The sequence below is a fragment of the Felis catus genome, chromosome B1 (genome assembly GCF_018350175.1).
Source record: "Felis catus isolate Fca126 chromosome B1, F.catus_Fca126_mat1.0, whole genome shotgun sequence".
NCBI lineage: Eukaryota > Metazoa > Chordata > Mammalia > Carnivora > Felidae > Felis > Felis catus.
The window spans coordinates 60000657-60027240 of NC_058371.1; the positions used below are offsets into that span (position 1 = coordinate 60000657).

The following is a 26584-nucleotide window of genomic DNA, read 5'->3' on the forward strand; positions in this document are numbered from 1 at the left end:
TGGTACTATTTGCCTGTAAAGACATCTGGTATTGGACTTTGGTTTGTTGGGAGTTTTTTGATCACTGATTTAATTTTGTTACTGGTAGTCAGTCTGCTCATATTTTCTGTTTCTTCCTGTTTTGGTTTTGGTAGGTTTCATGTTTCTAGGAATTTATTCATTTCCTCTAGGTTGTCTAATTTGCTGGCATATAGTTTTTCGTAATATACTGTTATAATTATTTGTATTTTTATTAGTGTTGGTTTTTATTTCTCCCCGCTCATTTGTGATTTTATTAGTTGTGTCCTTTCTCCTTTTTTTGATAAGTCTTTTTCAAAGACCCAGCTTCTGATTTCATCGACCTATTTTTTTTTTTTAGTTTCTATATCATTTATTTATGCTCTAATCTTTATTATATCCTTCCTTCTGCTGGCTTTAGGTTTTGCTTATTGTTCTTTTTTTTTTAACTCCTTTGAGTGTAAGATTAGTTTTTTGTTTTTTGTTTTTTTTATTTGAGATTTTTTTTTCTTCTTGAGTAGGCCTGTTTTTCTATAAACTTCCCTCTTAGGACTGCTTTCGCTGCATCCCAAAGGTTTTAGACCTTTGTATTTTCATTTTCATTTGTTTCCATGTATTTTTTATTTCTTCTTTGACTTCCTATTTGACACATTCAGTGTGTAGTAGTATGTTACTTAACCTCCATCTCTTTGCGGTCATTGCAAATTTTTTCTTGTGGTTTATTTCTAGTTTCATAACATTGTGGTCAGAAAAGATGTATGGTACAATTTAATCTTTTTTGAATTAGTTTAGGCTTGTTTTATGGCCTAATACATGATCTATTCTCCAGAATGTTCCATGTGTACTTGAAAGGAATGTGTATTCTGATGTTTTAGGATAGAATGTTCTAGATATATCTGTTAAGTTCAGCTGATCCAGTGCGTAATTCAAAGCCATTATTTCCTTGCCAATTTTCTGTTTAGTTGATCTGTCCATTGATGTAAGTGGGGGTGTTAATGCCCCCTACTCTTATTGTGTTGTTATCAATTAATTCCTTTATGTTCATTATTAACTGTTTTATGTATTTGGGTGCTTTACTTCTTGTTACAGTCTTTGTTTTAAAGTTGAGTTTGTTCATTATAAGTATTGCTACTCTGGCTTTCTTTTGATATTCATTTGTATGTTAAATGTCCATCCTCTCACTTTCAATCTGCAGGTATCTTCAGGACTAAAAATGCTCTTATAAGCAGTGTATAGATGAGTCTTTTTCTAAAAAAAAATCCATTCTGTCACCCTGTGTCATTGATTCAAGTATTTAGTCCATTTACATTCAGTGTAATTATTGATAGATATATATTTATTGATATTTTATTACTTGTTTTGTGGTTCTTTCTGAAAATTTTCTCTGGTTCTTTATTGTCATTTTCTTTTTCATGATTTGATGGATTTCTTTAGTGATATATTTGGCTTTCTTTCTCTTTATTATTTGCATATTAATTAGTGGTTTTGATTTTTGGTTACCATTAGGTTATATCTTCTGAATATAGCCATCTATCTTAAGTAGATGTTCAGTTAATTTGAACCCATTCTTTACTCCTCTCCTCCCCATGTTTTAGGTACATGGTGTCTTATTTTCATACTTTAATTTTGTGAGTTCTTTGGCTGGTATTTTACAAAAAAGATTCATTTATACTGATTTTGTGTTTCCCACCTTCATACTGTCAATTTTGGTGTTTCATTTTTCCTTAGCATCCTCTTTAATATTTCTTGGAGGGCTGGTTTAGTGGTCATGAACTGCTTTAGTTTTTGTCTAGGAAACTCTTTATTTCTTCTTCTATTTTGAATGATAGACTTGCTGGATAGAGTATCCTTGACTACAGATTTTTCCTATTCAGCATTTTGAATATATCATGCCACTCCCTTCTTGCTTGGAAAGTTTCTGCTGAAAAAGACCCTGGTAGCCTAATGGGATTTCCCTTGTATGTAACTGTCTTATTTTGTTTTGCTGCTTTTAAATTGTTTTCCTTATCACTATATTTTGCCATTTTAGTTGTGTCTTGGTGTTTATCTGCTTTCGTTGATTTTGTTGGGAGTTCTTTGTGCCTCTTGGATCTGGATATCTATTTCATTCCCCTGATTAGGGAGGTTTTCAGCTATTATTTCTTTAAATAAATCATTTGTCCCCTTTTCTTTCTCCTGGGACTTCTATAATATGAATGTTTTTATGTTTGATAGAGTCACTGAGTTCCCCAAGTCTGTTCTTGTTTTGCATAATTCTTTTTTTTTTCTTTTGTTCAACTTGATTACTTTCTAATACTGTGTTTTCTAGGTCATTAATTTGTTCCTCTGCTTCTTCCATCCTGCTGTTCATTCCATCATGCATATTTGTGTTTTTGTTTATTGAGCCCTTTATCTCTGATATATTATAACTTATCTCTGTGTTAAGGTTCTCACTCATGTCTTCCATTCTTAAGTCCAATGGGTATCTTTAGGATCATTTCTTTAAATTCTCTATCAGACATGTTACTTATATGTTTCAAGGCCATGGCCTTGTCCTGTTCTTTAATTTGGGACAAATTCCTCTCTCTTCTCATTTTGTCTAAGTCTCTGTGCCTGCTCTATGTTAGGAAACTCAGCTACTTCCCCTGTTTTTTACGGTAATGGCCTTATGTAGAAGAGCTCCTATGTTGGTAGACATGGTATAGGCACAGGTTTGGGCTGGTTTAGCCCACAGGTTTGGGAGGGTACCTGCAGCACTGGGACTGAGGCAAGAATGACTGGGAAGGGTGGTTCCAACAGAGTGTGTGTGGGGATGAGGCTTGGTGTGAGCAAGTTAGGTAGCGATTGTCAGCTGTTAGCATGGTGCTGGTTCCTGCAGGTGGCCCTGTGCATATGCTGAGGGATGGGGGAGGAAATTATGCTGGCCAGTTTCTTTGTTCCCAGAGGGGTCTCTTGTGAACACTGCCTCTCTGAAACATACTCTGAGAAGAGCAAATAACCTTCCCACTGTGTGCTGCAGCCACTCTTCAGGTAGTTCTTTTCATGCTGTGCATCTGTGGGCTGTTTGCCCTGTCTTCTCTCCAAGAGCAGCCTCGATGCTTTTGGGCTCTATCTGTGCCACACCTACTGACCTTTAAAACTTCAGGCTTTATTTAGGCCCTGCTGGTTGTAAGAACTCATGAAATTTGGACCATCTCTTTTTCCAAGCCAGTTGGTATGGGGAAACATCTCCTTATACAATCCCCTATGTGCTAGTCTGTCTCTTGCCCTTCTCCATGCCTGTGGCTCCCTCCCCATTGCAGCAGCCACAGTATGTTTCTCTCCCAAACCATGTCTCCGTGCTTCTTACCTTTTTTGATGTGGCCTCTTGTCTACCTTTAGTTGTGGAATTTGTTTTGTCAGTCTTCAGGTTGATTCTGGTGTATTTAGGATGTTTTGATAGTTATCTAGTTGTATTCATGGGATGAAGCAGGCTTCGGGTCTTCCTACCCTGCTGCCTTCTTCCCCCTCGGGTGTATTTCTGATCATTTTTAAAAATATTTTTAAATATTTAAATATTTTTAAAAATATGACTCATTGTCATGAATAAAAGTAGTTGTGACATTAGTAAATAGTCTGATTCTTCCCTTTGATTCTGCAGCCCCCATTCACTCTTCTGAGCTTAACTTTCCTACTTTGGTTTTCTCCTGAAATGGTCAGTCTCCTATGCGTATTGTACTTGTGATATTTGAATTCATAATTATCATTCCTGTTGATTGATTTATCCTTTAGGATTGTGGCATTCTAATAAACATGTCTTGACAGATGAAAGTAATCTCTTATTGACAAAGCCAAAATTTCAGTATCAAATAAGTTCTTTAATGTTTTTATACTATTAATTTTCAAAATGATATTTTGTTTAGGATGAATGAAGGAACTGCTTATGAGTTGTTGAAAGATTTTGCACTCACCATTCGATCTATCAGGTATGTTATATACTTTAAGTATTGATTTCATATTTTCCAAAATTTTAATGGTAAGTAAATTGAGTTTGTTGACCTCATACTTTTTTTAAGCTTATTTAATTTGAGAGAAAGAGTGCTTGAGCATGAGTAGGGGAGGAGCAGAGAGAGGAGAGAGAGAATCCCAAGCAGGCTTTGCATTGTCAGTGCAGAGCCCATGCAGGGCTCAGACTCATGAACCATGAGATCGCGATCTGAGCTGAAATCAAGAGTCAGATCCTTAACTGACTGAGCCACCCAGGCACGCCTGTTGACCTTATACTTAGAAGTGACACTGAGCTTCTTAGATGTCACGCCTTTCAACTCCCCAAACAATTTGCAGAGCTTCTCTTCAACACCCTGTTGCACTGGTTCTATAATAGAATTAATTCCAAAGCCCATTTGACGTAAGGTTTAATTCAGACCAGAACCCTAGCCTCAGGCACTGCATAATAGGACGATATTCCAAAACCTCAGGAATTCCTAGATGCTAGTATTCTGTTTTCATGACCAGTGTTTGTCAGATACATGATACTTCACAGGGCCCCTTAGGGCTCCATTGGTCCCTGGTTATATATCAATTTACATATTCTGGATTCTCTTGCTTTATACAGTGTTTTGCCCAGGCTTCATCTGACACTAATCTCTCATATTGGCTTCCTGTTTTCATCTTTAACAGAGCTCTGTGGGGACCCAAACAATTCCAAACTTTATATGGATACCCCCATCCTAAGGCTCTATTAGAAGATCCATCCTTAAGCCCATCATGTATTTCCTGGTTAAATATACATCTTCCTAAAGCCTCTGTTCTGCATGTACCTTAATACTTTATGGGTTTTCCATTTTCTATCACTTGCTTTAAAAATTATGTTTCTTCACATATATGAATACTTGTAATTTGCCATGAATCTCTTCATCTTCATGAAGTTGTTGCTAATTAGGTCATTGTTTTTTTATTTTTTTGATACAAGATTAGTTAGGCCTGTTTGGATGTTTTATACAGAGAATGAAACTATGAGGATGCTAGAGCAGAGGGAACTGCTCTAGTTTCTTGAGTATCTCCATGTAGTGTATTTCTTGAGTAGCTCATAGTTATTCAAGAGCATCTCAAGAAACTCCAGAGACTTTGGAGCTGTCTCAAAATCTGATCCTAGAAATATCATTCATTTTTTTCTTTAAAAATTATTGAAACATTACTGATTTGAGGAATATGTTTAAGCATTTAAGATACAGATAATCATTAAATCTATCCCTTCTTTAAACATAATCTTACAGTGTAGTGTGAGGAAACTTAATTGTAGATATTAAAAAGGTAATAAGTGCTAGGGTGACAGATAAGGGGGCAACTAACTTGACCTTGGATTCAGAGAAAGATTTTCAAATGAAGTAATTTTTTTCACTAAGTCTTAAGGTATATTTAGGGGGCGGAGGAAATAGTGTTTTCAAAGTACAGAAATGAGAAAGGGCCTGATATGTCAGGTATTGGCTTCGATCTCACTATAGTGGCATGGGGAATATGGGAGTTGTGATAGGGATGGGGGAAGATGCTGAGTTGCTTAAAGGAGCTTTAAAGACAATTTGGATACCTTGAGAAGGGTCTTAATTCTCATATTATGGAGTTTGGGCTTAATATTTTGAATAATGTGTAGACAGTGCATAGACATGAGTATGATATGGGTCTATGGTTTATATGTGTGACAGAGATGTGTATGGCTTATATATGTGGCAGAAACTCAAAGGCTATAACAGCCATGCAGGTGAGAGTGGGTGTGGGTCTGAATTAAGGAAATAGAACTAATGATGATTAGAGAAGTATTTATGAGATAGTATTCAAAGAAACTGTCAATAAAGGCCATGTAGTTGGTGAAGATAACAAGGTTTCTATTTTAGTTAATGATACATAAGAAACATAAAAGTGAGGATGAGGTTGGAGGAGGACTAAGAACCAAAAATAGTGAGTTAGAATTTATATATGTCACATAATATCTGTGGGAAATCATTCAAGAGGAAATGGTCAGTGTCATAATTATAGGTCTGTAACTAGGAGGAAATTCAGTGTTACAGATACAAATCTGGTCATTGTTTGTAGTAGGTCAATGAAGACACTAGGAAAAATTCTGGAACTCTAGTGAAACCAAGGTAATAGGAATTACAATAGGTTGATAAAAAGATCCTGATTGTGTTCAGTGCTTTATCACTGCAGCTGCACGGTTCATTTGTGGATTTCCTCTCTCCTTTCTTTTCACCTGCATATTCATTTCTTATTGCTGCTATAACAAATTACCACAAATTTAGTGGTTTAAACCAACAGAAATTTATTATCTTACAGTTCTGGAAGCCTGAAATCCAAAATGGGTCTAACTGGGTTAAAATCAAGATGTTGGCAAAGCTCATTTCTTTCTGGAGGTTTTAGGACAATCTGCTCTATTGTCTTTTCTGGGCTCCAGAGGCTGCTGGCATTATTTTTATCATGGTCCCCTTCCCTCTTCAAAGCCAGCAATGGTGGGGAAAGTCTTACATTGAGATGAGCTCTCTCTTGCCTCCCTCTCCCACTTACAAGAACCTTTGAGACTATAATGGGCTAACCCAGAAAATCCAGAATAATTTTTCTATCTCAAAGTCACCTGATCAGCAACTTCAATTCCATCTGCAACCTTAATTCTCCATTGCCATGTAAACTAACATGGTCCTAGATTTCTGAGGATTAGAACATAAATGTCTCTGGAAGACCATTATTCTGTTTATTGCACCCTGTTTTTTTCTTTTTTAATTTTCTTACATATCTAGGTAAAGGAAGTAATATTTTGCCCTTCTTAGCGGTAGTTACTTGTGGGTTTCAGTATATATTGGACACGGTAGCCAAAAAAATATCACAAGATAGCCTCTAAAGAGGTGTATGGAGAAAGGAGGGGAATTTGTGTTGTTGCTTTTGAAGGGAAGAGGGATAGGTTTACATGAAATTTGTTGGCCTTTAAAATCCTCTTGGTAATTGACGTGAAGAGGAACTGGACAGGAACTGTTTTGTTATCTTTATTTTGTTATTTTTTCCATTCAAGTTTTTTTTTAAGATAAACATGTTTTTTATCATCATTCTTCATATTTTTCTAACATTTCATCATGTAATGGGATTTTCTTAATTCTTCCCACATGGAGAAAGTCCTTCTTATAGTACTGACTCTCACTAAAATGCTGTGTATTTCCATTTACAGTGTTTCCTTGCGTGAACTATGTGAAAATGAAGATGACAATGTGGTCTTAGCATTTGAACAATTGAGTGAAACCTTTTTTGAAAAACTTAACCAAGTTTAAAAACAAAGACTATCCAGATTACTTAAAATATTTCCGTGAGCATTTTTCAAGTCATATTTTGTGATCCTCATATTTTCGGTCATAAATACATATATAATGAAGTGGAAGTAACAATTTGGAGTCAGAATTATAATCAAACTCGGCATGTCTTTCATGAGTACCCTTGGAAAAGTTATTTAATGTCTTTGAAACTTGGCTTCTTTATATAGTTGAATAATAATGCCTATGTTTCAGCTAGTTTGTGGATTGATTGAGAAAATGCGTAGATTTTGTTTGTGACTGAAGAACAATTTTTACTCTGTGAGGCCTAAACAAATATTACGTTCTCAACATTTTTTGCCTCAATGTCATAATTTATAAAAGTCTATTAAGGCTAGAATAAGCTACTACAGTACGCTGAAGTTGAAATATATTTTCTTTAATTAACTTAAATGTGATTATATGACTTATATATATGGTCTTTAAAATGGTGGCTTGTAGTAAACTTGAACTACTGTTTTAAAAAATATAAATGAGAGTTCTGGCATGAATCCTGTGATGTTTTAAAACAAACTTAGCTTGTGATTTGGCTTAATTTTAATTGTATATAAATGACTGAAAAACCACAAAGAAATAAAATGGGTGTAGTCAACTTACCATTGGTCTCTTTGTGTTAAGTCTATGCATCTTTCAAACTATTTGCACACACATATACATTTTGTATATAATAAATAGTTCACATATAATCACTTTCACTCCCTAGCCTTAAGCCTCAGATCACAGTTTTAGAAACTATTTTAGACCCTAAACTTGAGTATTTTATCCTCAGAGCAAAAGATCTGTTCTCTCCTTCTATCCAGATGTCTTACTGAAGATGACCTTTTGTATGAAATTATTTATACATATATTACATTGGTTTAGAAAAACACCTGTGCTTCATTTTGTCTGGAGATAAAAGAATACTCTGTTACCTGGACATGTCCCATTATTGCATGTGCCATGTTAGGGGTCTCTAGTTTCCTTGGTTTAGACCCATTCACATTATTTAAAACTTGCAATGTAACAATTTCTGGACACCAAAATACATAGGAACCAAAGCCACTTCTATTGACCACTCAATGGTCAGTAGACCACTATTGATCTCTCCTAGAAACACTGATACACAATATTAATAAATTGTCACGTTGGTTTCCACCTCTCACTTGTGGTTTCATAAGTCTGAAGAATACATGAAGATTTTTTTTCCATGACTGAACCAAACTGGATCCCTAAGTTTTAGGGATAGACTAAGATTATTTTCTATAAACTGGCATTCTAGTAAAAGAGGAAGTTATACCTAACCTCTTTAAGGTAGGTCTAATGGTCAGCTTCCTTTGCTTCCTTTTTGACTTTTAGCAATAACTCTAAAAACTAACGTGGAGCAACTTTTGAAAAGAGAATTTATATAGGAACTCTGAAAACATTTTATGTTCCATTTCTTGTGATAATGTGAAATTTTTCTTTCTGAGAAATATGTATAGACACCCTGGTAAGATTTACTGGAGAATCATTATTACCACCGTAATTTATTCCCATTTTTTTCCCATGAGAGGAAAACATCATATTGGCATTAGGTCTATAAAGGGTCTTCTGGAAGAGCCACTTGTAAAAATTTTTATGTTGAGAAAAAGATGCAAATGCTGGAAATAATATACCATGCTCACTTCAGCAGCACATACACTGAAACAGGAAGGATACAGAGAAGATTAGCACATGCTCCTGGATAACATGCAAATTTGCGAACTATTCCATATTAAAAATATATGTATATACCTGTGCATATATGGTTAATTCATTTATGACAAAGGAGCCAAGAATAGACAATGGTGAAGGGAATATCTCTACAATAAATGTTGCTGGGAAAAATGGACAGCCACATGCCAAAGAATGAAACTGGACCAATATCTGACACCATACACAAAAATTAATTCAAAATGGAGTAAAGACATAAAAATAAGATGAATCCATAAAAATCCTTGAAGAAAACTAGGCGAGTTCCTTGACAACATTGATATTGACAATGATATTTTGGATTTGACACCAAAAGCAAAGGCAACAAAAGCAAAATAAACAGGTGGGACTATATAAAGTTAAAAAGCTTCTGCACAGCAATGTAGACCATCAACAAAATAAAAAGGCAACATGCCAATGAAGAAAAAAAATATTTGCAAAGGATAAATCAGATAAGGGGTTAATATCCAAAATGTATAAGGAATTCATGCAACTCAACACCCAAAACCCTCCAAATAATCCAATTAAAATGGGCAGATGACCTGAATAGACATTTATCCAAAGAACACATACAGATGGTCAACAGACACATGAGAAGATGCTAAACATCACTTATCAGCAGGGAAATGCAAATCAAAACTACAAGAGGTATCACCTCATGTCTGGGAAAATGGTTATTCAAGTGTTGGCAGATGTGGAGAATAAGGAACCCTTGTGCACTATTTTGGGAATGGTGCAGCCACTGTGGAAAATACTATGGGAGTCCCTCACAAAATAAAAAATAGAACTACCATATGACCCAGGAATCTCATTTCTGAACATTTATCTGAAGGAAATGAAAATGCTAACTGAAAAAGATATATGCACTCTGATGTTCACTGAAGCATTATTTACAATAACCAAGACATGGATGGAATCTAAGTGTCCATTGATGGATGAATGGATAAGTAAAAATGGGAGATATATATATGAATATTATTCAGCTATAAAAATGAATGGGATTTTGTCATTGGCCACAACACGGATGGAACTTCAGGTCAGTCATTATGCTAAGTCAAATAAGTCGGGGAAAGACAAAGACCATATGATCTCACTTACACGTTCAATCTATAAAATAAAACAAAAATTGAACTCATAGCAGTGAAGATATTGGTTGTTACCAGAAGTGGGAGGTGGGGTGGGTAAAATGGGTAAAGGGGGTAAAAAGTTACAAACTTTCACTTGTAGAATAAGTAAGTTATAGGATAGGGGTGCTTGGGTGGCTCAGTTGGTTAGGCATCTGACTTCAGCTCAGGTCATGATCTTGCAGTTTGTGAGTTTGATCCTCGCATCAGGCTCTGTGCTGACAGCTTGGAGCCTGGAGCTAGCTTCAGACTCTGTGTCTGCCTCCCTCTCTCTGCTCCTCCCCTGCTCACGCTCTGTCTCTCCAAGAATAAATAAACATAAAAAAAATAAATCATAGGATCTAATGTAAAGCATGGCAATTATAGTTAATAATGCTGTATTGTATATTTGAAAGTTGCCAAGAGAGTAAATCTTAAAAGTTCTCATCACAAGAAAGAAATTTGTAATTATGTGTGGTGATGGATGTTAACTAGATTTATTGTGATCATTTCACAAATATACAAATATACACAAAATATACAAATACCAAAACATTTAGGTATACTAATATATTGTGTCAATTATATCTCAATAAAAAAAGAAGTAATACAGAGAGATCCAATGAAGCCTTTACCTAGTTTCCCAAATGGTAACATTTTGCATAATTATAGTACAATATCAAAATTAGGAAACTGATATAAATATAACCCATTATTCAGATTCCATCAGTTTTACATGCACTCATTCCTGTGTATTTAGTTCTAAGCAGTTTTATTGCATGTGTAGTTTTGTGTGACCAGCTTTACAGCGAGATACAGAACACTTCCGTTACCAAAAGGAATCTTCCTGCTCTTTTATAATCAAAACCACTGCCCTCTCAACTCCCTCCTGCTTCTCCCTGAGTGCCATCTAATTCCACACTCCTGCGCCCAACTGTAACCTCCACCAACCTCCAGCTGTTCTCGAATTCCGTAATTTTTGTCATTTCAAGACCTGTAGAAGTGGAATCTTACAATACGTAACCTTTTGAGATTGGCTTTTTTCACTCAGCATAATTACCTTGAGATTAATCCAGGTTGTTACATGTGTCAATAGTGTGTTCCTTTTTATTGCTGAATAGTATTCCATAGTATGGTTGGTTGTACCAGTTTGTTTAACCATTTAACTCACTGAAGGACATTTGGGTTGTTTCCAGCTTTTGGCTACTAGAAGTAAAGCTGCTATTAATATTTATATTTCCTCTGTTTCTTGTTCTGTTTCTCTCTCCCTCTTTTTTTTTTTTTTTTTGCCTTCCTGTGAATTACCTAAAAATCTTTGGATTCCATATTGATTTACTTATAGTGGTTTTGAGTATATCACTTTGCACAGTTTTCTTAGTGGTTGCAATATATGTGGATGACTTATCACAGACTACTGGTATCAAGTTTTACTATGCTACTTTTACTTAGATCCCTTTAGTCTTCCTCCTTTTTGAATATAGCTATCTTAGATGTTTGTCTACATACATCGAGCACCACATCAGAATGTTAAAATTTCTGTTTTAATCATTAAATATGATGTAAGAATCTCATGAGAAGAATTATTATATTTAACTCTATTTTTACCCATTCTGATTTTATTTTTTTCCTTTTTGAAGGTGCAGGCTTTCTTTTATAATCCTTTCCTTTCTGTTTAAAGGACTTTCTTTACCATTCTTTTCTTTTTCTATTTTTTTAATGTTTATTTATTTTTGAGAGAGAACATGCATGAGCATGCAGAGGGGCAGAGAGAGAAGGAGACACAGAACTCAAAGCAGGCTTCAAGCTCTGTGCGGAGAGCACAGAGCCTAATGTGGGATTTGAACTCATGAACTGTGAGATCATGACCTGAGCCAAAGTCAGACACTTAACCGACTGAGCCACCCAGGTGCCTCTCCCTTTACCCATTCTTGAAGGATAGATTTGCTAGTGAAAATTATCTTAATTTTGCTTCAGTGGACAGTTTTTATTTTCTCCTCATTTCTAAAAAATATCTTCACTAGAGGTAGAATTTATGATTGGCAGGTTTTTAAAATTGTCAGTTCTTGAAAAGTGTGCCACTTCTGGCCTTCATGGTTTCAGATGAGAAACCCAGTGTAATTTGAATCGGTATTCTGCTATTGGTTATGTGTTGTTTCTTTCTGTTTGCTTTCAAGATTTTTTTCTTTGTCTTTAGTTTTTAGGAATTTAATTATGGTGTTTTCTTTAAATGTTTTTTTAAAATTTAGGGTCCCACCAAGAAGCACAAAATACCTAGGAATAAATCTAACCAAAGATGTAAAGGATCTGTATGCTGAAAACTATAGAAAGCTTATGAAGGAAATTGAAGAAGATATAAAGAAATGGAAAGACATTCCCTGCTCATGGATTGGAAAAATAAATATTGTCAAAATGTCAATACTACCCAAAGCTATCTACACATTCAATGCAATCCCAATAAAAATTGCACCAGCATTCTTCTCGAAACTAGAACAAGCAATCCTAAAATTCATATGGAACCACAAAAGGCCCCGAATAGCCAAAGGAATTTTGAAGAAGACGACCAAAGCAGGAGGCATCACAATCCCAGACTTTAGCCTCTACTACAAAGCTGTCATCATCAAGACAGCATGGTATTGGCACAGAAACAGACACATAGACCAATGGAATAGAATAGAAACCCCAGAACTAGACCCACAAACGTATGGCCAACTCATCTTTGACAAAGCAGGAAAGAACATCCAATGGAAAAAAGACAGCCTCTTTAACAAATGGTGCTGGGAGAACTGCACAGCAACATGCAGAAGGTTGAAACTAGACCACTTTCTCACACCATTCACAAAAGTAAACTCAAAATGGATAAAGGACCTAAATGTGAGACAGGAAACCATCAAAACCCTAGAAGAGAAAGCAGGAAAAGACCTCTCTGACCTCAGTCGTAGCAATCTCTTACTCGACACATCCCCAAAGGCAAGGGAATTAAAAGCAAAAGTGAATTACTGGGACCTTATGAAGATAAAAAGCTTCTGCACAGCAAAGGAAACAACCAACAAAACTAAAAGGCAACCAACGGAATGGGAAAAGATATTCGCAAATGACATATCGGACAAAGGGCTAGTATCCAAAATCTATAAAGAGCTCACCAAACTCGACACCCGAAAAACAAATAACCCAGTGAAGAAATGGGCAGAAAACATGAAGAGACACTTCTCTAAAGAAGACATCCGGATGGCCAACAGGCACATGAAAAGATGTTCAGCGTCGCTCCTTATCAGGGAAATACAAATCAAAACCACACTCAGGTATCACCTCACGCCAGTCAGAGTGGCCAAAATGAAAAAATCAGGAGACTATAGATGCTGGAGAGGATGTGGAGAAACGGGAACCCTCTTGCACTGTTGGTGGGAATGCAAATTGGTGCAGCCGCTCTGGAAAGCAGTGTGGAGGTTCCTCAGAAAATTAAAAATAGACCTACCCTATGACCCAGCAATAGCACTGCTAGGAATTTACCCAAGGGATACAGGAGTACTGATGCATAGGGCCACTTGTACCCCAATGTTCATAGCAGCACTCTCAACAATAGCCAAATTATGGAAAGAGCCTAAATGTGCATCAACTGATGAATGGATAAAGAAATTGTGGTTTATATACACAATGGAATATTACGTGGCAATGAGAAAAAATGAAATATGGCCTTTTGTAGCAACGTGGATGGGACTGGAGAGTGTGATGCTAAGTGAAATAAGCCATACAGAGAAAGACAGATACCATATGGTTTCACTCTTATGTGGACCCTGAGAAACTTAACAGGAACCCATGGGGGAGGGGAAGGAAAAAAAAAAAAACAGGTTAGAGTGGGAGAGAGCCAAAGCATAAGAGACTCTTAAAAACTGAGAACAAACTGAGGGTTGATGGGTGGTGGGAGGGAGGAGAGGGTGGGTGATGGGTATTGAGGAGGGCACCTTTTGGGATGAGCACTGGGTGTTGTATGGAAACCAATTTGTCAATAAATTTCATATAAAAAAAATAAAAGAAAATAAAATTTAGGGTCCACTTACGTTTTTCACTCTGTAGGTATACCCTTTCTCTAAATTTGGGAAGTTTTCAGCCATTATTTCTTTGAGTATATTCTCAGCCCTACCCAGGTTTCCTCTCCTTTGAGACTCCAATTATATGAATGTTAACTTTTTTGCATTGCTTCACAGGTCCCTAAAACTCTGTTCATTTTTTTTTCAGACTACTTTCTTTTTGTTTTTCAGATTCATAAATTCTATTTATCTGTTGTAAAGTTCACTGATTCCATCATATGTCATCTCTGCTCTACCATTGAACTCATCCAGAAATTTTTAAAAATTTCTTTTATTGAATTTTTCCATTCTATACTTCCCATTTCATTTTTTGTAACTTCTATGTCTCTGTTGGGATTTTCCATTTTTTATTTGTTTCAAGAGGATGTGCATTTGCTTGTTGGAAAATTTTAATGACAGATGCTTTAAAATCCTTGTCACTTAATTTCAACATCAGCTTTACTTTGGTATTGGCATCAGTGTTTTTTCTCATTCAAGTTTTGATTTCCCTAATTATTGATATGATCAATGATTTTTTATTGTATCCTTTGGACATTTTATATAATTTGCTATGAGACTCTAGATCTTGTTTAATCTTTTTTAGAAGATGAGTTGAAGTGTAGAGCATGATGAGGTGGGTGGGGGTTCAGCTTTCTTTTAGACCTGTTGGCATCACTCTAGCTAAAGGAGCACAAGCTGACATTGCCTCCATGCAGATAGCAACATTGTTGAAGTTCAGCTTCCCTGGCAGCAGTCGTTGTGACGTCTTCCTGGTGAAAGTGGAACTGTGCCTTCATGGTCTTGTTCCTTACCTTTGAATGGGGGTGTATACTGAGCTTCCCGCTGGGCCATGTTGATACCAGGGAGAAGAGAAACAGGGCTGATTCACACTGTTCTGTTGTTTTAGGGTGAGGATGGAAGCTCAGCTGTCACGGGAAATGTTTGTAGACAGAGGTGATTAGTTCTCTCTTGCCCCAATTAATTCCTTCTTACTAATGTGGGTTGAGGGTAGAGATTCAGCACCCCTGGCTCCCTGATACACACACACCAGGGAAGGGGGTGAAGGCAGGGTTCTGATCAGCTCCATCTCACACACTGCCTTATTTATTCTTATTGACACTAGGTCAGAGGGCAGTTAGAACCCCTTGACACCTGGAGAGGGTGAAGTGCAGTGGTGATTAGCCCCTCCTCATCTCCTTTGGATAGATAAGAGACAACAAGAAAACTCAGGGAACTCATTGTCATGTCATTTCTCAAGTCTCAAGTTTCCTATTCTTGTTTTTTGTGTTATGTCTAGGTGTTTTTGTTGCAAAAAGGAAGACCTGGGAGGAATGGGGCTACCCTGTCTTGGATTTTTATTAAAAGAAAGGAAGATATGGACATCTTGGGAAATGTTTGGGTCTATAATTTTTACTTGAATCAGTAACTGGGTTAAGGGAAATGTTCACCTCTTCATAACTTAACGTTATGATTTCAACAGTGATTTGTGTGTTCAGGAAGTCTCATGGCAGGTGAGGCAAGACTTCCGTAGCCTGAGAATTTTCTGAAAGCCAGTTTTTGCTTTTCTCAATATCCATCTTGATCTTTGTTATATCTTCCTGTTGAATGAAGGCCCTAACTCTATCATCTTCATAATATTGCAAAGGGTCAAAGTCCTTATTAGGTTGTAAAGCCAAATGAGTTCTTATTGCTTATGTGCATGTACCAATATGAAACCAAATCTAACTTCCTACTTAACAAATAGATCGATAATGCTTGTACCACATACCCTTGTGATGCTGGAGTTGATAACAAGCCTTTATTGTAGCTAGTGCAGATGAACAGTATCCTAGAAACCAAAGAAGGCAGACTTTCATTGTAATGACTTGCCTTCTTCACAAAATTCTACATACATATTTAGTCCCCTATAAAAGAATGTATGATCATGCCCTGACCTTAGCTGATTTTATGTGGTTTGGATATGCAGTCAATGAACACTGAAGAAAAAATAAAACTCAGTTTAACAAATAATATATTTAGCTAGTGTTGGCTTTTTTTGCTGGGTTCATGTATTAAATATTTCAGATTTTTATTGTTTTTCTCCTAGCTTCTGAACCATAAGTTGTTACAGTCATCAGCTCCGGCTTCTTTTCTCCTTAGCCTCCATGGCTTCTGATATTTTTCCATGAAAGAAATCTCTACATCACTTTTCAGGTTTGTTATGAAGTGAATTGACGAATATAAAGCATAAGAGAAAAAAAATATGCGGAAGTATTGCCTTAGTACATTACAGAGAGAGAGAATGTGTGTGTGTGTCTGTGTGCATGCATGTGGTGCATTCTTAGCTCTGTTACCGTGTAACAATTCTTCCTTCACTAGAAAATATGAGTTTTATAAGTAAGCTGCCACTAGTGTTTCTACAGCATAGTACTGAAAGGCCGGAGCTGTTCCATTTTTTTTCAAATCATGTATGATATAACAATAGAAGGAAATTACAACATGAGATTTTCTGTAGATCTTTTGTATCTTTCACTTTGTTATGATAAAGTTGTTATCTTTCAGTGAATTTTCCACCTCTTTATACAAACAATACTAACATATTATTGATGTAGCCTTCACAGGGTCTCTCAAATTTATTTTATTTTTCTATCTACCATACTTCCCCGGGTCTATGCTATTGAATTATTAGAATACTTTTATTTTATTTTATTTTATTTTATTTTATTTTATTTTATTTTATTTTATTTTAGAGAGACATAGAGCACGTGTAGGGGGAGAAGGGTAGAGGGAGAGAGAGAATCTTAAGCAGACTCCAGTGCGGAACCTGATGCAGGGCTCTATCCCACAACCCTGGTATCCTGACCTGAGCTGAAATTAAGAGTTGGATGCTCAACCAACTGAGCCACCCAGATGCCCCTATTTGAATACATTTAAAATTTTACATTCCAAGTTCTTGTCTAATGGACAAACGTATATGTCACTGTCCAATTAAGCTTCCTAAATACTTCCTTCCTTTCTTCCTTCCTGCATTCATTCTCTCATATATTCATACTTAAACTCAGTACATCCTGGTTGAATGCTCACTATATGCCATGCACAGCAGGGAGCACTGGTCAAGTGGGAAGATTGAGATAAGTAGATATTTACATTAAAGGAGGAGTACAGTAAAAACTAGTTACAAGTTTATCCTTGGTGTGTGCTAAGTACTTTATAGAAATTATTTCCTTTAATTACTAAAATAAGCCTCTGAGATAGATGTCATTGTTATTTGCATTGTATAGATGTAGAAATTAGACCCAGAGAAATTAGATAAGTTGCCCAAAATCATTCAGCTAATAAGTATAAAGCTCTTTTTTTTTTTTTGAGGAATTTGAACTCAAGCAGTCTCTCTTGAAAAGGCACTCTCTTAACTGCCATACTATACTTCCAACTGACAATAATAATAACAATTTTTATTGGGAATTTATAATATGCTAGGTACTGTGCTAAATGTCTTACAGGTAATATATCATTTAATTCTTAAAGCATCCTTGTGAGATAAATATATATAATACAATAGTCTTTGTGAACATGGAGGTGGCAGTTATATGTATTTAGAATTATTGAGGAAGATATCACACACAATTATTGAGGAAGATATTACATATTGAGGAAGATATCACAACTACTTGGTGGAGATCCATCAGAAGCAGTAAAGCAAGTGGGTAAAAAGTCTAGATTTCTCTTTTGGAATGAAACTTTCAATTATGTAGTGGCTGGAGTAAAAAGTAATACTGGAGACACAGACTAGTTGGGAGCCCCTTAAAATAGTCAAGTCAGAAGTGATAAAACAAAATCCTTAACAAAGGCAGGGATGCTAAGTGTAGAAAGAAGAGATGGATATGAACGATATTTAGGAGATACAATTGACAAGACCCGATAATGAATTCAGTATGAATCTTGTAGGAGAGGAGGTAGGCTTCTCATCTGGTTGGCCGAATGGATTAGGATGCCATTAAACTATGTCAGATATATCAGACAAATATTTGAGGAACTAAAGTTAATGATTTAATTTGGAGTATATTGAAACAGTTGTTTCAGCAACATTTCTGGTAGGAATCAGACGTGTAGAGAGGCTGCTACCAGTGGTTCCATCAGGGGAGTAGTGTACCTGTCTGCCTTTCTAGGTCTTCTCACTCTACCATCTTGTGACTGTTGCTGGGGCTAGATTGTAAAAAGAAACCACAGATCATAAGTAAAAGATGGTTTTGTACTTGTACAGAGATGAAGTGATGAGGGAAAAAAAACATGAGTGCATATGTTTAGGGACCATTTAAGAAAAAAAAACTGACTACAAAGAGCTAAGTTAAACTTGAAGGTTAGGCTCAGGGCAGAGTAGTGGTGGTAGTTTGTGTCTGCAGAGAAAATATTTTATTAGAAAACAAATTAAGGCTCATTAGAGGTTAATGTCAAAATGGTGCCTTTAGATTGAATTCATATATTTTAAACATGTTAAGACTTCCCAGTAACAGTTTGGTTATTTAAAAAAAATGTGATGTAGGAGTGCCTGGATGGCTTACAGGGGTGAGGTATATCTCTTTATGGTTTTGATTTGTATTTCCCTGATGATGAGTGATGTTGATCATTTTTTCATGTGTCTGTTAGCCATCTGGATGTGTTCTTTGAAAAAGTGTCTATCCATGTCTTTTGCCCATTTATTCACTGGATTATGTGTTTTTTGGGTGTTGAGTTTGATAAGTTCTTTAGAGATTTTAGATACTAACCCTTTATCTGATATGTCCTTTGCAAATATCTTCTTCCATTCTGTCAGTTGCCTTTTAGTTTTGCTGATTGTTTCCTTCACTGTGCAGAAGCTTTTAATCTTGGTGAGGTCCCAATATTTCATTTTTGCTTCTGTTTCCCTTGCCTCCAGAGATGTTTTGGGTAAGAAGTTGCTGAGGTCAAGGTCAAAGAGGTTTCTGCCTGCTTTCTCCTCTAGGATTTTGATGGCATCCTGTCTTACATTTAAGACATTCATCAATTTTGAGTTTATTTGTGTGTATGGTGTAAGAAAGTTGTCCAGATTCAATATTCTGCATGTTGTTGTCCAGTTTTGTCAACATCATTTGCTGAAGAGACTGTATTCCATTGGATATTCTTTCCTGTTTTGTCAAAGATTAATTGGCATACATTTGTAGGCCCATTTCTGGGTTCTGTATGCTATTCCATTGATATAAGTGTCTGCTTTTGTGCCAGTACCATACTGTTTTGAAGTCTGGAATTGTTATGCCTCTGGCTTTGATCTTTTTTCAGGATTGCTTTGGCTATTCAAGGTCTTTTCTGGTTCCATAAAAGTTGTAGGATATTTTTTTCTAGCTCTGTGAAGAATGTGAAGATGTTATTTTGATAGTGATTGCATTGAATATGTAGATTGCTTTGGGTAGTATGGACATTTTAACAATATTTGCTCTTCCAATCCATGAGCATGGAATAGTTTTCCTTTTTTTGTGGTGTCTTCCTCAATTTCTTTCATGAGGGGAGCTTGGGTGGCTCAGTTGCTTAAGTGTCCAACATGTGCTCAGGTCATGATCTCGTGATTCATGAGTTCAAGCCCCGTATCAGGCTCTGTGCTGACAGCTCAGAGCCTGCAGCCTGCTTTAGATTTTGTTTCCCTCTCTTTCTGCCCCTCCCCCACTTGTATTCTGTTTTTCTCTCTCTCTCTCAAAAGTAAACATTAAAAATTTTTCTGCCATAAGCTTCTATAGTTTCCATTGATAGACTTTTCACCTCTTTGGTTAGGTTTATTCCTAAGTATTTTATGGCTTTGGGTGCAATTTCTTGCACCATTGCATCCTTGATGTCTTTTTCTGCTGCTTCATTATTGGTTTATAGAAATGCAACCAATTTCTGGGCATTGATTTTATATCCTGAGACTTTGCTGAATTCATGGATCAGTTCTAATGGTTTTTTGGTGGAATCCTTTGGGTTTTCCATATAGAGGATAATGTCATCTGCAGAGAGAGAAAGTTTGACTTCCTCCTTGCCAATTTGGATGCCTTTTATTTCTTTGTGTTGTCTTATTGTTGAGGCTAGGATTTCCAATACTTTGTTGAATAACAGTGGCAAGAGTGGACATCCCTGTTGTGTTCCTGACCTTAGGGGGAAAGCTCTCAGTTTTTCCCCATTGAGGATATTAGCAGTGGGTCTTTTGTATATGTCTTTTATGATCTTGAGGTATTATCCTTCTATTCCTACTTTCTAGAGGGTTTGTATCAAGAAAGATGCTGTATTTTATCAAATACTTTCTCTGCATCTATTGAGAAGATCATGTGGTTCTTGTCCTTTTATTTATTTATTTATTTATTTATTTATTTATTTATTTATTCTTATCTTTTATTAATATGATGTATCACATTCATTGATTTGTGGATCTTGAACCAGCCTTTCATCCCGGGTATAAATCTCTCTTGATCATGGTGAATAATTCTTTTAATGTATAGTTGAATCCAGTTTGCTGGTATCTTGGGAATTTTTGCATCCATGTTAATCAAGGAAATTGATCTGTAGTTCTTTTTGGAATCAAGATAATGATGGCTTCATAGAATGAGTTTGGAAGTTTTCCTTCCATTTCTATTTTTTAGAACAGCTTCACAAGGATATGTGTTAACTATTTTTTAAATGCTTGATAGAATTCCCCTAGAAAGCCATCTGGCCCTGCACTCTTGTTTGTTGGGAGATTTTTGGTTACTAATTCAATGTCTTTACTGGTTTTGGGTCTGTTCAAATTTTCTATTTCTTCCTGTTTCAATTTTGGTCGTGTATATATTTCTAGGAATTTATCCATTTCTTCCAGATTGACCAATTTGTTGGCCTATAATTTTTCATAATATTCTCTTATTATTGTTTATATTTCTGCGGTGTTGGTTGTGGTTTCTCCTCTTTCTTTCTTGATTTTATTTGGGTCCTTGCCTTTTTCTTTTTGATTAAACTGGCTAGGGTTTATCAATTTTGTTAATTCTTTCAAAAAACCAGCTTCTGGTTTTATTGATCTGTTCTACTGTTTTTGTTGTTGTTGTTGTTGTTGTTGTTGTTTTTGCTCTTTTTGTTGTTGTTATTGTTGTTTTTGGTTTCAATAGCATTGATTTCCCGTCTTCTGCTCGTTTTGGATTTTATTTGCTGTTCTTTTTCTTGCTCTTTAAGGTGTAAGATTAGGTTGTATATCTTAGACCTTTTTTCCTTTTTTCGGAAGGCTTGGATTGTTGTATACTTCCCTCTTGTAGCTACCTTTGCTGCATCCCAGAGGTTTTCGGTTGTGGTGTTATCATTTTCATTGGCTTCCATGTACTTTTTAATTTCCTCTTTAACTTCTCGGTTAACCCATTCATTCTTTAGTAAGATGTACTTTAATCTCCAAGTATTTGTTTTCTTTCCAAATTTTTTCTTACAGCTGATTTTAAGTTTCATAGCATTGTGGTCTGAAAATATGCACGGTATGATCTCAATCATTTTGTACTTGTTGAGGGCTGATTTGTATCCCAATACATGATGTGTTCTGGAGAATGTTTCATGTGCACTTGGGAAGAATATGTATTCTGTTGCTTTAGGATGAAATGTTCTGAATATATCTGTTAAGTCCATCTGGTCCAGTGTGTCATTCAAAGTCATTGTTTCCTTGTTGATTTTCTGTTTAGATGATATGTCTATTGCTGTAAGTGGGGTGTTGAAGTCCCCTACTATTATGTTATTATTGTCAATGAGTTTCTTTATGTTTGTGATTAATTGATTTATATATTTTGGAGTTCCCTGGGGGTGTAAATGTTTACAATTGTTAGATCTTGGTGGATAGACCCCTTAATTATGATACAATGCCCTTATTCATTTCTTGTCACAGTCCTTATTTTAAAATCTAGGTTTTCTGATATAAGTATGGCTACTCTGGCTTTCTTCTGGTGACCATTAGCATGACAGATGTTTCTCCATCCCCTTACTTTCAATCTGAAGGTGTCTTAGGTCTAAAATGGGTCTCTTGTAAACAGCATATAGATAGATATTGTTTTTTTATCCATTCTGTTACCCTATGTCTTTTGATTGGAGCGTTAGTCCATTGACATTTAGAATGAGTACTGAAAGATATGAATTTATTGCCATGTGTTGCCTGGAGAGTTGGAGTGTCTGGTGGTGTTCTCTGGTCCTTTCTAGTCTTTGTCGCTTTTGGTTGTTTTTGTTTTATTTCATCATTTCTCCCCTCAGAGTCCCCTTTAAAATTTCTTACAGGGCTGGTTTAGTGGTCACGAACTCCTTTAGTTTTTGTTTGGCTGAGAAACTCTTTGTCTCTCCTTCTATTTTGAATGACAATCTTGCTGGATAAAGAATTCTTGGCTGCATATTTTTCTAATTCAGCATGTTGAATATATCCTGCCACTTCTTTCTGACCTGCCAAGTTTCTGTGGATAGGTCTGCTGCAAACCTGATCTGTCTTTCCTTACAGGTTAAGGACTTTTTTTCCCTTCCTGCTTTCATAATGCTTTCCTTGCCTGTGTAGTTTGTGAATTTGACTATGATATGCCTTGTTGATTGCCAGTTTTTGTTGAATCTAATGGGAGTTCTCTGTGCCTCTTGGATTTTAATGTCTGTGTTTTTCCTCAGGTTAGGAAAGGTTTCTGTTATGATTTCCTCACATAAACCTGCTACCCCTTTTTCTCTCTCTTCATCTTCTGAGTCCTCCTATGATTTGGATGTTATTCCTTTTTAATGAGTAACTGAGTTCTCTAATTCTTATATCGTGCTCTTTTGCCTTAGTCTCCCTCTTTTTTTCTGCTTCATTTTTGTCCAAAATTTTGTCTTCTATACCACTGACTCACTGCTCTGCTTTGTCCATCCTTGCTACCGTGGCAAGCATTCAAGGCTTCATCTCAGTTATAGCATTTTTAATTTCATCCTGGGTAGATTTTACTTCTTTTATCTCTGCAGAAAGGGATTCTATTCTTCTTTCCACCCCAGCTAGTATTCTTATCATCGTGATTCTATATTCTAGTCCAGACATCTTGCTTATATCTGTGTTGATTAAATCATTGACTGTCATTCTTCCTGTTCTTTATTTTGGGGTGAATTCCTTCTTTTTGTCATTTTGGATGAAATAAAATAAAAATAAAAATTGAAAAATTAAGAACAACACAAACAATCAAATAAAAGAAGCTAGATCCTAGGCATGTTTTGGTCTGGTTGTTGAAAGAAGCTTGATAGAATAGAGAAAAAAGGGAAAGAAAAGAAAAGAAAAAATAGAAAAAGAAAGTAAAAAAAACGTTAAAAAATTTAAAAAGGTATACTAAAAATAGAATAAAATAATATGAAGTAAAATAGAATAAAAATTTATAAAAACATAAAAACTATAGTAAAAGAATTAAATTTTTTATACAAGCAGAAAATAAAAATATTTGTTTTCTCTTTCTGTATCCACGAATAAGAAAAGAAAAAGAAAAAGAAAAAAAATGAGTAGATGGACCAGAGAACAGAATGAAATCTGAATGCAATTACATTGTTTCCTCTAGAAGTCAAACTGTGAAGCACTTTATAGTCCATATACTAAGCAGGTGGAGAGACATGTGGTCACTCTCCAGTGCTTGGTTGGCACAGTTGGATGGGGCTTGGTATAATGGCTCTGTTCTGCACTAGATGGTGCTGCTCAGTTTATTGGGGTGGATCAGTGTGGCCTTCATGTGCGTGTACGTGCAGGTGTGGGAGAGGCAAAAATGGTGTCACCCAGCTTCCCAGTCTCTAGCATCTGAACTCTGTGCTCTCACCAGCTGGCCATCAGGCACCCCTTCTTTGTCCCTGGCCTCCATCCACTCCCTGTTTCTACACTGTCCATGACCAAGCTGTCAGCCTGCTAGTCATCACCTCTCTCCTGAATTTTATCTCAGATGGGGCTGTGTTTCCAAACCATTCACTTCTTAGGGCCTGTGGCTTGGGCCCACTCTGACTTCTGGGGGAGGGTCTTCCTGAGCAATGTCCAGGTGCTGGCTTGCTCCTGGGGAACATTTGCATGACCGCACTGCTGCAGAGGCTCAGAGACTGTGTCTGGGTGCCAGCCCACCCCAGAAAAATTCATGTGATCATGATGGCAAATCACAACACACAACTGGTGCCATGTTTCACCACACCCTAGAGTCCTTGTTCCAACACCAGCAAACATGGCTGCTCTCCAGTGTCCATGGGACCTTTTCCCGTGGGAAGGCCTCAGGGTCTCTACCAAATGGCCTCCCAGCAGGGGAACTGCCTCTCCCCATGTGACCGGAGGACCCCTTGGACCTTGCTATCTGCTCCTGGGGATTTGCTCTTCCCACCGGAGGACTGCCTGGTATCAAGCTGCAGAATTTCTTACTCTGCACTCCCCTGTTTATAGAGTCCTAATGGTATTGAAACCCTCTCCACTCTTTCTCTTTCTCTCTAGCTGCTTTCAGGGGGAGTGCTTTTCCTGTACTCTCTCCCCATCTCTGTCCTCTATCTGCAAACAAAAACAACTCCCTACCCTCCACGGCTTCTCTCTCCCCCAGTTCATCTCTCCATGGCACATACCTGTAGAGTTCTATGGCTCAAGTTATGCAGATTTTTGTGTTAATCCTCAGATAAATTTTCTAGGTGTGGAAAATAGTTTGTTGCTAAGGTAGTCACATTTCAGGGATGAGAGAAGCAGAGAATATTCATGTTGCTCTGCCATCTTGGCTCCTTGACTGTGGTTAGTTCTTTACATTTTTTTCTTAAGTTAGAAGAAAGTTTGTATAACCAATTGAACTGTGGAATTTCTCTTAAGCTGCTATTAGTTTTATAATTGTGTTATGTATTTTGTATTTTTATTCTTCATAGTAAGATTTGCTTAAAGTTTGTTGAGTCTTGAATTTTTTTGATTGATGGAAATTCATTATTCATCACTTGTGCTTTCAATGTCAACTTCTAGAAAGGGCAAAATCTTTATTTCTCTATTGTGGAAAATTACTGCATGATTTCATTCAAAAGAAGCCAAATTTATAATAGACTTTTTAAGGTAACAATTAAATTTATTTTGTAAAGCCTATGAAATTCTCCTCTCATAGAATGTGAGAAAAAATATTCAATAATTTTAAAATTTGATCAATTATTGCTTTTCTAGATATTTTGATTCTTTAGATTATAATTAAAATCTCTACTAATAGGAATAATAACAAGTATTATCAATAGGAAATTAGCTAATGAGTATTTATCTAACATTTCTATAGAAAAATGTATATAGCAGAAAAATATATTTTAACATATTGAAATTCTTAACTGTATCATTTTAATATGACAATTGTACACAATTGTAATCTTTAGAAAAATCACTGATTACTGTATTTTTATCTCTAAGATTAACATTGACTTTCTTTTCCTGCAGGATACATAAAATATATATTTTAATTACCCTGAACTTCTGGCACTTTGTATTACGTTGATTCAACATTTAGGACACAGCACTGATGTCAGTATTCATACAGAATTTTCCAATTGTCTGTCACCAGAATGGGAGATATTTCTTACAGAATATTATCCTTATTTCCTAATTGTCTCTGAAAGGGGTATAACACCTTGTCAAACAGACTTTTTTTTTTTTAATTTTTTTTTCAACGTTTATTTATTTTTGGGACAGAGAGAGACAGAGCATGAACGGGGGAGGGCAGAGAGAGAGGGAGACACAGAATCCGAAACAGGCTCCAGGCTCTGAGCCATCAGCCCAGAGCCGGACGCGGGGCTCGAACTCCCGGACCGCGAGATCGTGACCTGGCTGAAGTGGGACGCTTAACCGACTGCGCCACCCAGGCGCCCCTCAGAAGGAACTTTGAACACTAATTTACCTTAAATACAGTTGATGCCAAACTAAATTTGACATTAAATATGTATTTTCAAAAAAATTGTGATTTTTTTTCTTATCTAGAGGGAGCTTCTCGACATTGTAGATAATAATGAATCCGCTGTGGGGTGACTGGGTAGCTCAGTCAGTTGAGCATGCAACTCTTGATTTTGGCTCAGGTCATGATCTCACGGTTTGTGAGTTCAAGCCCTGCATTGGGCTCTGTGCTGATAGCACGGGGCCTGCTTTGGATTCTCTTTCTGTCTGTCTCTCTGACCCTCCTCTGCTCATGCATGTGTGTTCTCCCTCTCTTTCTCAAAATAAATAAACATTAAAAAAAATGAATCGGCTGTGATTGTTGTTCTGACTTCATCAGGGAAAGCTTTCTGCTTCATACTACTGCATGGAGAAAATCGTGAGAGAGGGCAGCGAAGGGATAGTTGTTTATGTTGCCCCTACGGAGGCGTTGTGTCCATGTGACACTGCATATCTCACAGTGATTTTCCTCAACTGTAGTTTGTGTCCTCAGTCATAGGTAGGTACCACAGTCTATAGGCTCCGGCATTGCTGTCATGGATGTGAGTG

General features: G+C 36.4%; 1 protein-coding gene and 1 non-coding gene across 7 annotated transcripts in view; both read left to right on the forward strand.

Moving 5' to 3' along the window:
• Positions 1-7900, forward strand: part of DDX60 (DExD/H-box helicase 60) — a 106968-nt gene extending 99068 nt beyond the window's left edge. For all 6 annotated transcript variants that reach the window (XM_006930786.5, XM_019828730.3, XM_019828733.3 and 3 more), the window contains 2 exons: positions 3879-3941; positions 7166-7900. In XM_006930786.5, coding sequence (XP_006930848.2) covers positions 3879-3941; positions 7166-7265 — 163 coding nt within the window. In that variant the 3' untranslated portion in view covers positions 7266-7900. The remainder of the gene's footprint in view (positions 1-3878; positions 3942-7165) is intronic.
• A 1039-nt stretch (positions 7901-8939) lies between these two features.
• On the forward strand, positions 8940-9041 carry LOC111560337. Its single transcript, XR_002742083.1, has one exon. It is a non-coding gene; the product is annotated as a U6 spliceosomal RNA (small nuclear RNA).
• Positions 9042-26584: the final 17543 nt, after the last annotated feature.